We start from the raw sequence: 14,906 nt of genomic DNA, 5'->3' as shown, positions 1-14,906 counted from the left end.
AACATTCCATTAATGCAATCTTCAACTGTATTAATTGCATCTTGCCACAGAAAGATGGGAAGTAGGATCAAGCCGGTCAGGTAAATGACAAGGATCAAGCATTGTCCAGATAACACGTTATAAACCCCAGCTGGTCTTCCCCACTTTCCCAAAGGGTGGAAGCAATGGGAAATGGGAGGTTGAAAAGATAAACAAGCCACACCACTATTCTTTAGCATTTCTCATGATAAGTAGAAGCCTAGAAACAAGAGAACATAACTATGAAGAGATAATACTTTACAAATTTAGGAATGAAAATGAATGAATTGAAGATTGATTATTGGTTAATAGTAAAACTTGTTTAATACTCAAAAACAAATGTTAAAACCTAAATATATCGATAATCCTTTTTAAAATGGATACCTAGGTGAAGCTAGATACAGGTATAATCCTTACACACCCAGTTTCAAAAGCCAAAGAAATTTTCACAAGACAAATTTGCTGAAAGTCCAATAAAGCATAATTGAAATGACAATACAGCATTTAGTGAAGGACAAGGGCGTGGGTATAACATTTCCAACATGCTGGATTAGAATAGATGCTTTATCTGATTAGCACCAAAAGTAACAACGGACCTTTTATTGGTTTATTTTAAAACTGTTGAACTCATAACTTTGCAGTCAGTGACGAATGTTAGGGTGCATTTCCGCTGCAAGATTAATGTCGCTAAAAAACAATTTTCACTTCACACCGAAGCTGAACTGACAATGTAAGTCTCGAGTCAGGGTCTGATCTGACTTGAGAGAAACGGAGTCAAACTCACTGGAGGTAGTAGTCTCACACTGCTGTGGTTTGATACCGTTGGATCTCCTGGTCACTTTGTAAACATACTTGACCTTAATTTAAATGTCTAACTTTAGGGAAATAGCTCTGCCCATTCATGAATCCAGGCATGAGTAGAGCTTTCTCCTAAACAGGGCAGTTAAACTTCCTGCATGACAGAAATCAAACAATGTACAAAGGGCTCTGCCTGGTTGGAACCTGAACTACATCTACCAATCTCAGACCAATAGCTGCAGTGTACATGTACTCTTGAACACTCTTGGTTTCCTGCATGATCATTCTTCAATAGCCAACCCATATCCATGATCAGCTAATCCCGGAGATTAGTGGTGTACAAGCTTTTTGTCTTCATGAGCCACATAGTGTATACAATGGTGGTAGGGCCACATATAACGTTTAAATCAATGTTCCCATTAATTTGCATGAATCTCAAGTTGCTAACACTAACAGATCTTGATGTTCTGATTTAGCATGTATCCATTAATGAGGCAATAGCACTAAGATCAGGTCTTTCCAAACTTCCAAGACCACAAATTTAAACAGGATAAACCAGAAAATACAAACTGGTGCAAATAAACAGGCTAAACCAATTTTAAGTCTGCTTGTAACCTCTGTATGCTCACTATTAGAGAGCTAAATACAACTTTTATTGAAAAGGAGTACAACTGTTGTCTTCCTGTCCCTCCAGAAGCCATTCCTTCAAGTCTTTTGTCGAAGTTGCCTCTTGTTACTTCTGTGAATCCTCCGTGGCACCCCTCTTCCAACCTGATGGGAAACCGAGCATTTTGGCTCACTTTTCTCCTCCAAATCTGAGCTCAATGATCTTGCTGAATTACTTCCTCCAGTAGTCCATTCTGTCCTACTATTGTGACACACATCAAGTTTTGCCCCTGCCAGATCTGCTGGAGCCTTTGCTTTATGGACTCGAATAAGACTTCTGGTTCCAGTGGTACCTCTCCCATCATTCTCATGATGTGTGCCTCCAAACTTATTCCTGCCCTGTGTTATCTCATCAATCTCTCATACTCCCAATCAATATTTCCTACTACCTGGAAATTTGCCTACGTTCACTCTATCACAACAGCTGGTCTTATTGCCCTTATAGCAAGACTTTCTAAGGTTATAGAAGCCAAGATTAACTGTCAAGTTATCCATCACCGTAATAGTTTTGGCCTAATCATTAACTATGATTTTCACCATGGACAGTCCACCTGTAGATCTAATTGTCTATGTCACACTGCATAACTGTGCTCTTGGCAAATCATTTGATATTGTCTTGGGCATCTCCAAAGTTTTCGACAGCACGCGGCACCATACACTTCAAAACAAGTTACCATTATGGCCTGTCACCAAAGCTATGATCATGGCTATCCAGCTTTCCTCTCTAATTTCTAACTATTCAGTAATTGGTGCCTCAAATTCTTTTTCCATTAACTCAGTGATTTCTTGTAGCTCTGTCCTCTCAACCAGCCTCTTCCTACTTCACATCATTAGCCGTCCCCACTCATTATTCAACTCTATCCACTCATTTGTTGGTGATTGAATGTTACATTCATAAACTTCCTTCAGATCACATGCCCTCCGTGCTTACTACCTTCAGTATTCTGATAAAGTAATGATGAAATCACAATGTCTTGATCTCCTCTATTCCCTTCAAAAGGGCACTGATTCTTTTTCCTTTCAGTTTGGCAGCCCTATGATATCTCATACAAGCAGCCATCTTCATGTGAATATCTGCTAGATATTCTATCAGGAAAGGATCCCAGTCAAGCCTGATCCTCTTCTCACCCGATGTCTACACATGTGTCCTTTCAAGCAGGGGTCCCTGGGCCCTGGTCAATTGTATTCCCTTCCTAGTTGAGGCCAATAGGAGTGGCACAAAGGTTACATCAGCATTGACCAAGAATTGAAACTGAGTTCATGGCTCAGAGCGACACCAGGCAGTGTCATTACTCACTAGGCAATACAGAAAGCTGGTCGACATTTATAGCAATATTATAACATCAAAAAATAAATCCCCCTCCTCTTAGAACCTAGGATAATTGAGGAAATGTTATAACAGTTACGTAACTCTCACTTTCCTTGTACCATGTCAAGCCCCCCAAACATGTATCTTGTCTTGCGAATTATATCAAGGATAGGAAGTTTAAAAAAAAGTTGCCACTGACAGTCAAACCCTGAATAACTTAGAACTTTAATTACAGAACCTTCTATTGCATTATTTCATGAAACTTTACAAAATTATTTCATCGATCTTTACAAAAATTCCTTCTTCAAACTTTACAAAAATTATTTCTTAAAATACTGCTGCTTTAGAGTAATTCTAACAAAAACAAATCAACATTTTATGCTGGTTATTGAAAATGAGTAATTAGAATCAAAATCTGTACCCTTCTTGACGAAAAATTGTTTTGAAGCAGTGGCCAAGACTCTTGTAGCTGGTTGCATCACCTTTCCCTCTCTGAATTTGGATCCTAGGAAGTAAAGACAATGAATTTAATAACTCCAGTTCCATAAATGAGGTAAGTCCAAGCTAGGTTTCTTCAATATTACCATAACGTGGGTAAAGCATACCAGTAACAATGTATTTGCATACATATTTGTGCAGCAACAAACAGACTTCCTGTAGACTGCCCTACAGATAAACAAGACCGTGGCAGTATAAATCTATACCTTTAGTGTGAATGCTATTCTTTTAGTTCCTATAAATGGCTTAGACCATTCAGAAATCATGACTGACAATTCTTATCCTCGTTCAATTGCTAATTATTTAAATTATGTTAAACTTCTGAATTTCATAAAGAACAGGTATTTTTTACATAATGTGATGGATTAAATGATTGCAACAATTTTCCTATTCTTTTCTGAACTGTCACAAAGCTAATATTTATCATCACTTTATGATTCAACCTATGCTTATCAACAAGAAAAATAAATTATGAAATATTTGTGCAATAAACTTGTACTCTGAAGCATTGATACTAGGGCATCATGACCAATATTTCCATTTGTTGGAAAATCAATTTTGTAACAATTACATTTAGTCCACCTTGTTTCTGAAGATGGCTCATTGTTTGGAAGGGTCCAAATGAACAAGTATCCTAAAAACTCTTGTTTTATTCTCCTCTGAAAATAAAACAAGGAAGAGCACATTAGTTTATTGTGCAGATCAAAATGACAGTTCTGGTGTCAGCCAGTAAAGAGAGTGGCACAGGTTTATGCAAGTTATTTAAAAGTAGCTAACAATATAACATTTACATTTTGATTGGTAATAGTCTTTGAGTTGCAAATATAACAAAAATCATGAGGTTGCAAAAATCATGACCAGCAATTTGAGCCTCCGAATTACAGACCTACTCATCGCATTCTCTCTGGTAATGCTTTCTAAAAAGTGGGTACACATGTAGAACTTAACAAAAAGACAACATTCCACCCTCAAACCTTCCCTCCATCATAAGGTCAGAAATGGGGATGTTCGCTGATGATTGCACAGTGTTCAGTTCCATTCACAAACCCTGAGATAATGAAGCAGTCTGTGCCCACATGCAGCAAGACCTGGGCAACATCCAGGCTTGGACTGATAAGTAGCAAGTAACATTCGCGTCAGACAAGTGCCAGGCAATGACCACCTTCAACAAGAGAGAGAGTCCAACCACCTCCCCTTGACATCCAACAGCATTACCATCGCTGAATCCCCCACAATCAACATCCTGGGGATCACCGTTGACCAGAAGCTTAACTGGACCAGCCATATAAATACTGTGGCTACATGAGCAGGTCAGAGGCTGGGTATTCTGCGGCGAGTGACTCACCTTCTGACTCCCCAAAGCCTTTCCACCATCTACAAGGCACAAGTCAGGAGTGTGATGGAATACTCTCCACTTGCCTGGATGAGTGCAGCTCCAACAACACTCGAGAAGCTCGACACCATCCAGGACAAAGCAGCCCGCTTGATTGGCACGCCATCCACCACCCTAAACACTCACTCCCTTCACCACTGGTGCACAGTGGCTGCAGTGTGTACCATCCACAGGATGCACTGCAGCAACTCGCCAAGGCTTCTTCGACAGCACCTCCCAAACCCGCGACCTCTACCACCTAATAGGACAAGGGCAGCAGGCACCTGGGAACAACATCACCTGCACGTTCCCCTCCAAGTCACACGCCATCCTGACTTGGAAATATATCGCCGTTCCTTCATCGTCGCTGGGTCAAAATCCTGGAACTCCCTTCCTAACAGCACTGTGGGAGAACCTTCACCACACGGACTGCAGCGGTTTAAGAAGGCAGCTCACCACCACTTTCTCGAGGGGAAATAGGGATGGGCAATAAATGCTGGCCTTGCCAGCGACGCCCACATCCCATGAATGAATAAAAAAAAGGCTCAGGCGTCTCGTCATGGACTTCAGGCGGTTGGGCGGCACGAACGCTCTTCCTGCACACCCGCCTAAAGTTAAAATCAACCCCTTAACATCCCAAACAGGATGACAGGATAGTGACTAGGAGTGAAAACGCGAGCTGGTTTTCTCCTTCCTCCCAAGGGACAGTAAGGCCAATTGTATAACCCCCTCTGTCATCCCAGTTCAGATCAGCTAACTTAACACAGACTAGGGATCAAATCTGGGACTTTCTGGTCTGTATAGCTCTTGAAAAGTATCAATATATTAAGTACCATATGAACATAATGTAAACAGATTAAACCTGTTATACAAATGCCTGTTAAAGTTTTTTTTTAAAATGATCACAATACTAGAGTGTATGCTGAAATACAATAATAATTTGCTTGTTTCCTGTGCAGTTTTTAAAAAAAATCCTTATTCACTTGGTTTTTTCTTATTAAAATAAGTGGGAAATGTATCCCAACAACAACCATTACATATTTCAAAAAAGAACAGTAAATGCTGCTCGTGCACAGTAGGTCCATCAGGACCTGAAAAGAGAAAATACAGATTAATATTTAAGGTCTACGCCTGAAACATTAACCTGTCTTCTTTCTTTTCTGGTTGCTGACAGACCTACTGTGTAGTTTCAGCACCCTGTGTTTTTATTTTAGTTTTCTTCTTTTTATCGCAGCACGTCTTATATGCAACACTAAGATGTTCAATTCAACTTCATCAAAACGAGCGATAGCAGATCAGCCGTCTGTTCTACACCCGCTCGATTTTCCTTTGCATTGACTTCCCTACCACCCATTTTGTGCCCTGCCAAAGTTGAATTTCACCCCCATAAAAAATTGTTAGGGCTGATAAGTATTACCAGCCTATACTTTTTCAATAATATAGAGACCAAATTCTAAAACTGTGGATGGATATTATCTCGGTGATAAAATAAAGGCCACTATCCATTTATAGCAATCATGCATTACAACAAGAATGATTCTTAAGAGAGAACATTCCTCCTTTCCACAGCTAGACCCATAAAGATCCTTTACTGTTTTAGGACTAGCCATTAAAGAACAAAGGAATGTTTCTAATATCTGAGGTCAACTCCTTTTTATGTGTTTTCATAAATACCGTATCATGGATTCTGCAGAACATGAGAACATAACATAAGAAATAGGAGCAGAAGTAGGCCATACAGCCCCTCGAGCCTGCTCCACCATTCATAGAAACTTAGAAAATAGGAGCAGGAGTAGGCCATTCGAGCCTGTTCCGTCATTCAATATGATCATGGCTGATCCTCTATCTCAATACCATATTCCCGCTCTCTCCCCATACCCCTTGATACCTTCTGTATCTAGAAATCTATCGATCTCCTTCTTAAATATATTCAGTGACTTGGCCTCCACAGCCTTCTGAGGTAGAGAATTCCATAGGTTCACCAACCTCTGAGTGAAGATATTTTTCCTCATCTCAGTCCTAAATGTCCTACCCCGTATCCTGAGACTGAGACCCCTTGTTCTGGCCCCCTCTGCCAGGGGAAACATCCTCCCTGCATCCAGACTGTCTAGCCCTGTCAGAATTTTATATGTTTCAATGAGATCCCCTCTCATTCTTCTAAACTCTAGTGAATACAGGCCTAGTTAACCCAATCTCTCCTCATGCGACAGTCCTGCCAACCCAGGAATCACTCTGGTGAACCTTCGCTGAACTCCCTCTATGGCAATTATATCCTTTCTTCGGTAAGGAGACCAAAACTGCACACAATACTCCAGGTGTGGTCTCACCAAGGCTCTGTATAACTGCAGTAAGACATCCTTGCTCCTGTACTCAAATCCTCTTGCAATGAAGGCCAACATACCATTTGCCTTCATAACTGCTTGCTGCACCTGCATGTTTGCTTTTAGTGACTGGTGTACAAGGACACCCAGGTCCCTTTGTACATCAACATTTCCCAATCTATCACCATTTAAATAATACTCTGCCTTTCTGTTTTTCCTTCCGAAGTGGATAACTTCACATTTATCCACGTTATACTGCATCTGCCATGTATTTGCCCACTCACTCAACTTGTCTAAATCGCCTTGAAGCCTCTTTGCATCCTCCTCACAACTCACAATCCCACCAAGTTTTGTGTCGTCAGCAAACTTGGAAATATTACGCTTGGTTCCCTCATCCAAATCATTGATATATATTGTGAATAGCTGGGGTCCAAGCACTGATCCCTGCGGTACCCCACTAGTCACTGCCTGCCACCCCAAAAAAGAAACATTAATTCCTACTCTCTGTTTCCTGTCTGTTAACCAATTTTCAATCCATGCCAGTGTACTACCACCAATCCCATGTGCTTTAATTTTGCACGCTAACCTCTTATGTGGGACTATATCAAAGGCCGTCTGAAAATCCAAATACACCACATCCACTGGTTCTCCCCTATCTATTCTACCAATTACATCCTCAAAAAACTCCAGTATATTTGTCAAACATGATTTCCCTTTCATAAATCCATGTTGACTTTGTCTAATCCCGTTGATATTTTCTAAGTGTCCTGTTATCACATCCTTTATAATAAGACTCTAGCATTTTCCCTACTACTGATGTTAGGCTAACCGATCTATAGTTCGTGTTTTCTTTCTCCCTCCTTTTTTAAATAGTGGGGTTACATTTGCCACACTCTAATCTGCAGGAACTGTTCCATAATCTATATAAGTTTGGAAGATGACAACCAATGCATCCACTATTTCCATGGCTACTGCTATTAGTACTCTGGGATGCAGATTATCAGGTCCTGGGGATTTATTGTCTTTCAGTCCCATTAATTTCTTCAGCACTATTTTTGTTACTAATACTAATTTCCTTTAATTCCTCCTTCTCACTAGACCCTTGGTTCCCTAGCATTTCTGGGAAGTTATTTGTGTCCTCTTCTGTGAAGACAGAACCAAAGTATTTGTTTAATTGCTCTGCCATTTCCTTGTTCACCATTATAAATTCTCCCGTTTCTGACTGTAAGGGACCTACATTTGTCTTCACTAATCTTTTTCTTTTTAGTTACTTGTAGAAGCTTTTACAGTCCACTTTTATGTTCCTTGTAAGTTTATTCTCATACTCTATTTTTTCCCCCTCTTAATCAATCTCTAAACTGCTCCCAATCCTCAGGCTTGCTACTTTTTCTGGCAACTTTATATAACTCCTCTTTGGATCTAACACTATCCTTAATTTATTTTGTTAGCCATGGTTGGGCCACTTTTCCTTTTGTGTTTTTGAGCCAGAAAGGAATGTACAACTGTTGCAATTCATGCATTCGTTCCTTAAATGTTAGCCATTGCCTATCCACCATCATGCCTTTTAATGAAGCTTCCCAATCTATCATAGCCAACTCACTCCTCATACCTTTGTAGTTTCCTTTGTTTAGATTTAGGACCCTAGTTTTGGATTGGCCTACTTCACTTTCCATCATAATGAAGAATTCTATCATGTTATGGTCACTCTTCCCAAAGGACCCCGCAAAACAAGATTATTAATTAACCCCTTCTCATAGCACAACACCCAATCTAGGATAGCCTGTTCTCTAGTTGGCTCCCAACGTTCTGGTCTAAAAAACCATCTCGTACACAGTCCAGGAATTCATCCTCCACAGTATTATTGCTAATTTGGTTTGGACAGTCATTATATATATATATATATATCTTCAATAAGATCACGGCTAATCTTTGGCCTCAACTCTACTTTCCCGCCCGATCCCCGTATCCCTTGGTTCCCTTAGAGTCCAAAAATCTATCGATCTCAGCTTTGAATATACTCAATGACTCAGCATTCACAGTCCTCTGAGATAGAGAATTCCAAAGATTCACAACCCTCTGCGTGAAGAAATTTCTCCTCATCTCAGTCTTAAGAACCTTCTGCTTATCACAGAATACTGCAAAAAAAATCTATTTTGGGTGCTGCTCTAAGAGAGACAAAATGGCACAATCTTCAGACCTTGAGACAACATTAGATATTGACTGCTGGAAAGGGATTTCTAATGGAGGAAGTATGGCTTCAGGTAACACCTATTTAAGGCTGATCTAGATCAAAATCTTAAACAGATGTTAAGTAACTGCCAGTAAATTACACTCAATAGGAATGAGAGAATAGACTATGGTGGATCCAAGGGACAGTGGTTCACTAACTTTTATCATATCTGAAAATAGTTGCTCCTTCTCCCTATGATCAGAGTTAGTATATTTCCATCAGAGTTTTTTTTAATTCATCATTATTATATTAAAAGATATAATGGGTAGGTTGGGTTGAAAACTATTAAAAAGGTTTGAGCTTTTTCCTATTTCTAAAAACTTTATAAGTTAAGTTTACCAATGCCGCACTCCCAGTGCGGAAGCTGCACTTGAACGGAGTGCAGGAAATAGATGGAGTTACTTTTTGGCCAATTCTGCAACCTGTGCTCTTTACGGTATGGCTCACCATTGGGAGTGTGTGTTTGCTGAATTTACCTTTATATTCTTGCCTCAATTTGGCATTTTTGATAAATCATCACCACTGATATATAGCTAATTTTGTTAAGTGATAATTGTATTTTTTGTGTATTTTGTAGGGGATTCTATAATCAGAGGGATAGATAGTGTCCTCTGCAGTCGCGACCGAGAGTCCAGGAGGGTGTGTTGCCTACCGGTTCAAGAGTAAAGGACATCTCGGAGCAACTGGAGAGGAACTTGGAAAGGGAGGGACAGGATCCAGTTGTCGTGGTCCATGTCAGCACCAATGAAGAACAAGGAGGAGGTCCTGCTCAGGGAATATCACAAGCTAGGAACTAAATTAAAAAGCAGGACCTCCCGGGTGATAATCTCAGGATTACTACCTGAGCCATGTGGTAATTGGCATAGGGATAGACAAATCAGAAAGGTGAATGCGTGGCTGACAGAGTGGTGTGGGAAGAAGGGGTTCCATTTCATGGGACACTGACTCCAGTACTGGGATAGGAAGGAACTGTACCGCTGGGAGGGGCTCCACCTGAAACTGAATAGGACCAAAGCCCTAGTGGAAAGGATAAATAGGGCGGTGGATATGGCTTTAAACTAGCAAGATGGGGGAAGGGATCTGGTTGCAATAACCAAAGCTTAAAGATAAAAGAAACAGGAGATGACTGTAAAGGTCAGGCCAGGGTAAGGAATAAATATAATATAAATGGTCAAGGAACAAGTACAATTATAAAACAAGTATAAAAGGACTGTTAAAAATAAAATAAAAGGAACAACTATTTAACATGAATTAAACTACCTGTACAGCAATGTAAACAGCATGCAAAATAACGTGGGGGAACCGGAGGCAATAATCCATCGCGAGGAACCAAATGTAGGAGGAATAACTGAAACATGGCTACATAAAGAACAGCTCTGGCAACTAAATATTGTAGGCTATAACATAATCAGAAAGGATAGAGAAGGAAGAAGGCGGGGGGTTGGGGGGGTGGAGTAGCTGTACTAATTAGAGATAACATAATGCCCGCAGAAAAAAGGGACATCACTAACAAAAGGATAGAAACAGAATCCATGTGGATTGAAATAAAAGATAAGAGGGATCGGTCACGCTAATAGGAGTATACTACAGACCACCAAATAGTGGAAAGGAGGTGGAGGAAGAAATATGTAAGGAAATATGCGAAATGAGTAAAGGTCATAGAATAATAATCATGGGAGATTTTAACTATCCCTAAATAAACTGGCAAGAAGAGGTAGGTAAAGGGGTACAGGGAATGGAGTTTTTACAATGTGTGCAGGACTCCTTTCTTACCCAGTATATAAAAAGCCCAACAAGAGAGGAAGCACTGCTGGATCTAGTAATGGGAAATGAACCATAACAGATAAGAGAAGTAAGCATAGGGATCATCTAGGCAATAGCAATCACAACATAATAAGGTTTAAGATAAAGATTGAGAAGGACATAAGTGAGACAAAGACCAAAGTAATAAATTGGAAAAAAGCTGATTTTCAGGGGGTGAGAACGGAACTAGGGAAAATAAACTGGAAAAATTTACTGATAAACAATGAAATAGAACAGCAGTGGGAAACATTTAAAACGGTGATCAATAGAGTCCAGGAGAAATATATCCCATTAAAAAGTAAGAACAAACTAGCCAATGATAATATACCATGGATGAATAAAGAAATAAGGGCAAAATTGAAACTGAAAAAAAAGGCATACACTAACTACATAAACAACAAAGGTGAGGATGACAAAAAGGAATATGAAGAGGTTAGGAAAGAAGTAAAAAAACACAAGTAGGAAGGCAAATAGAAACTGAAATTATTTATCAAGGAACATCAAAAGAAATAAAGTATTCGACAGATACATAGATAACAAAAGAAAAATCAGAGTAGGGATTGGACCACTAAGGGATACACATGATAAACTCACAGGTAATGACAGAGAAATAGCAGAAATATTAAATAATTACTTGCCTAAGTATTTAACAGTGAGACTAACATGGTGGGTATAACATTAGAAGAAGAGAACAAAACAGATATAAATACCTTTAAGATAGAAAGGGGGGAGATAATTGATAAACTAATCAAACTTAGAGAGGATAAAACCCCTGGTCCAGATGGATTGCATCCGCACATACTAAAAGAAGTTAGGGAGGAGATAGCTGAGGCACTATTACATTCATATATATATATATATATATATATATAAAATCATTAGAAAAGCGAATAGTGCCAGAGGACAGGCAGACAACTAATGTGATTCCTATATTTAAAAAGGGAGATAGAACCAGTCCAAGGAACGATAGACCAATTAGCTTAACGTCGGTGGTAGGAAAGATAATGGAATCTTTACTCAAAGATATAATAGAAAAACATCTCGAATCAAATATATAATAAAGAATAGTCAGCACGAATTTCAAAAGGGAAGGCCTTATTGAATTCTTTGAAGAAGTAACAGAAAGCGCACACATGGGTAATACAGTAGATGTAATATATTTGGATTTTCAAAAGGTCTTCGATCAGGTACCACATAGTAGGCTCATGACTAAGGTCAGAGCATGTGGAGTCAGTGGACAAGCAGCAGAATGGACAGCAAGCTGGCTACAGAACAGAAAACAGAGAGTAGGGGTTAAAGGTAGTTACTCAGACTGGCAAAAGGTGGGAAGTGGTGTCCCACAAGGATCGGTGCTGGGACTACTGTTGTTCACCATTTACTTAAACAATTTGGACTTGGAAGTACAATTTCAAAATTTGTGAGCACCACCAAATTGGGGGGTATAGTTAATACAGAGGAGGGCTGTGAAAAAATACAGGAAGACATTAATAAACTTGTAGAATGGACATGTAATTGGCAAATTAATTTCAATATAGGTAAGTGTAAGGTATTACATTTTGGTAGGAAGCATAAGGGGGCCACATACTGCTTGGATAATAAGACTCAAAATGGGGTAGAGGAGCAGAGGGATTTGGGGCTACAGATTACCAAATCACTAAAAGTAGCGATGCAGATTAATAAGACCATTAAAAAAAGCAAACCAAGCACGGGGGTTCATTTCTAGGGGGATAGAATTGAAAAGCAGAGAAGTTATGTTAAACTTGTATAGAACCTTGGTTAGACCACACTTGGAGTACTGTGAACAGTTCTGGTCTCCATATTATAAAAACAATATGAAGGCACTGGAGAAGGTGCAAAAAAGATTTACTAGGATGATACCAGAACTGAGGGGTTGTACCTTTCAGGAAAGATTGAACAGGCTGGTGCTTTTTTCTCCAGAAAAAAGACTGAGGGGTGACCTGAGAGAGGTCTTTAAGATTATGAAAGGATTTGATAGGGTATATGTAGTTAAGATGTTTCCACTTGTGGGGGAGACCATAACTAGGGGCCATAAATATAAGATAGTCACTAATAAATCCAATAGGGAATTCAGAAGAAACGTCTTTACTCAGAGAGTGGTTAGGATGTGGAACTCGCTACCACAAGGAATAGTTGAGGCGGCTAGCATAGAAACATTTAAGGGGAAGCCACATAAACACATGAGGGAGAAAGGAATAGAAGGATATGCTGATAGAGTTAGATGAAGTAGGGAGGGAGGAGGCTCGTGTATAGCATGAACGCCAGCATGAACCTGTTGGGCCAAATGGCCTGTTTCTGTGCTGTACATTCTAAGTAATTCTATGTAAGAAATGGTGTTTGTTTTGACTCGCAGATGAAAGGGATGGTGAAGTTGCAATATATGGAAAGATTAGTTCTAAAACTAAGAATACTTCACTCTTAATAACAAACATTTAGAAACTAATCATGTACTCCAAACTCAACTGATTGTAAAACAAAGAATTAAATATTTCTGTGAAAGGAATAAAAAATTGTGTTTTCCAGATCTGTAAACTTAAAGTGATTTTGCATAACCAGCCTTCACCCTGAATTCAATCAGAGACCGATACATTAATGAATTTAGTTACAGACCATGTCCAGTACATATTGGATGAAAATGCAAACAAACTTTTCATCTATGAATTTGAGTTGAGCTCAATGCCATTCATCTTATGGCGGTGTGTTTGTGTTTTAAAATCCAGTAAAAAAAAAAGGAAAATGGCATTAGCTAAATAACAAAGACAATAAAGGAACCCCTAACACCGAAATCTTTGATCAATTTTTGTAAATCTTTCAATTTAGCAATAGTTCAAAGCGTGATCGTTTTTTCTTTAAACAAGGTAGAAAGCAGGGTTGAAAGAAAGATTTTTTGTTTTTTGGTCCCTCTAAGTAGTGGGAAAAATAAAGAGCATTCTCTTGAAGAATGGTGTGTCTCAGGTGGGGGAGGGAGTCAGGGTTGATTTTAACCAAGGAGTAACAATCATTTTTCCAGATTACTACAAATTCACTTCACTAGGAAAAACAGCTTTTGACACCAGCACAGCTGTCAAAATTGAATTTATTTACTCAATTGCCAGATGATTAATATTAAAAATAATACTTAACTCTTCAACTGATTCCATTCAAAGTAAGAAAAAAATATTTGAAATTAATTTGTCTCTCTCCGGTAAGGCATTGGTCAACATAAACCATAATCCAGTAGGTTTGTTTTTATAAATACTGCACACAAGTACTGCTTTTACTGTGGTTGGAAAGGAGCCATTTTTTAAAGAATCTAATTAACTCCATAAATAGTGAACTGAGGCTGACCAAAATTGTTTACAGAACTCACAGGGGAATCTGTTGGTTCCTGCAGATTTATCATTTTGCGTGTTGTAAAAGGTTCCTTTGACAATTGTAGGAATGTCTTTCTTAGTCAAAGCTTCAAATCCAACAATAATTAATGAAATATTTTTAGCGAAAAGCAAATTAAACATGAGCGAGAGTAAATGCAGAAATATGAGAGGTAATTTTAACCCCCAAGAACGGGTGGGTTGAGGGTGAGTGGGCAGTAAAAACAGTTGATTTTTGGAGCAGGTCCGCATCCTGGCTCCAAAAGGCCTACTTCTGGGTTTAACCCAGGCGTGTTAGGATGCACGTGCACATCAGAAACCCAAAAGTCCCGTCCCCACTTAAAGCAAGTGGGCCGATAGTTAAACGGGCAATTGAGGTACTTTAAACACTTGAGGTAATTAACTTTTTGTAGATGCTGCAACAGAAATGGATTTAACTTCTCCTAAACGTGCCTCTCACAGCTTCTGAAACACGCCTTTGAAATGGAGGCAAGATACAATCAAAGCTCATCTGGCCCTTTAG

At 39.2% G+C, this 14,906-nt stretch overlaps 1 protein-coding gene across 3 annotated transcripts in view; it reads right to left on the bottom strand.

Moving 5' to 3' along the window:
* The window catches only part of slc25a21 (solute carrier family 25 member 21), a 464,076-nt gene that overhangs the window by 98,271 nt on the left and 350,899 nt on the right, over positions 1 to 14,906 (bottom strand). For all 3 annotated transcript variants that reach the window (XM_067991474.1, XM_067991475.1, XM_067991476.1), the window contains one exon: positions 3,213 to 3,296. In XM_067991474.1, coding sequence (XP_067847575.1) covers positions 3,213 to 3,296 — 84 coding nt within the window. The remainder of the gene's footprint in view (positions 1 to 3,212; positions 3,297 to 14,906) is intronic.

This window comes from Heptranchias perlo, chromosome 10 (assembly GCF_035084215.1).
Source record: "Heptranchias perlo isolate sHepPer1 chromosome 10, sHepPer1.hap1, whole genome shotgun sequence".
Lineage (NCBI taxonomy): Eukaryota > Metazoa > Chordata > Chondrichthyes > Hexanchiformes > Hexanchidae > Heptranchias > Heptranchias perlo.
Note: the sequence above shows the minus strand (reverse complement) of the source record. Positions and strands in the feature narration are given on the sequence as shown.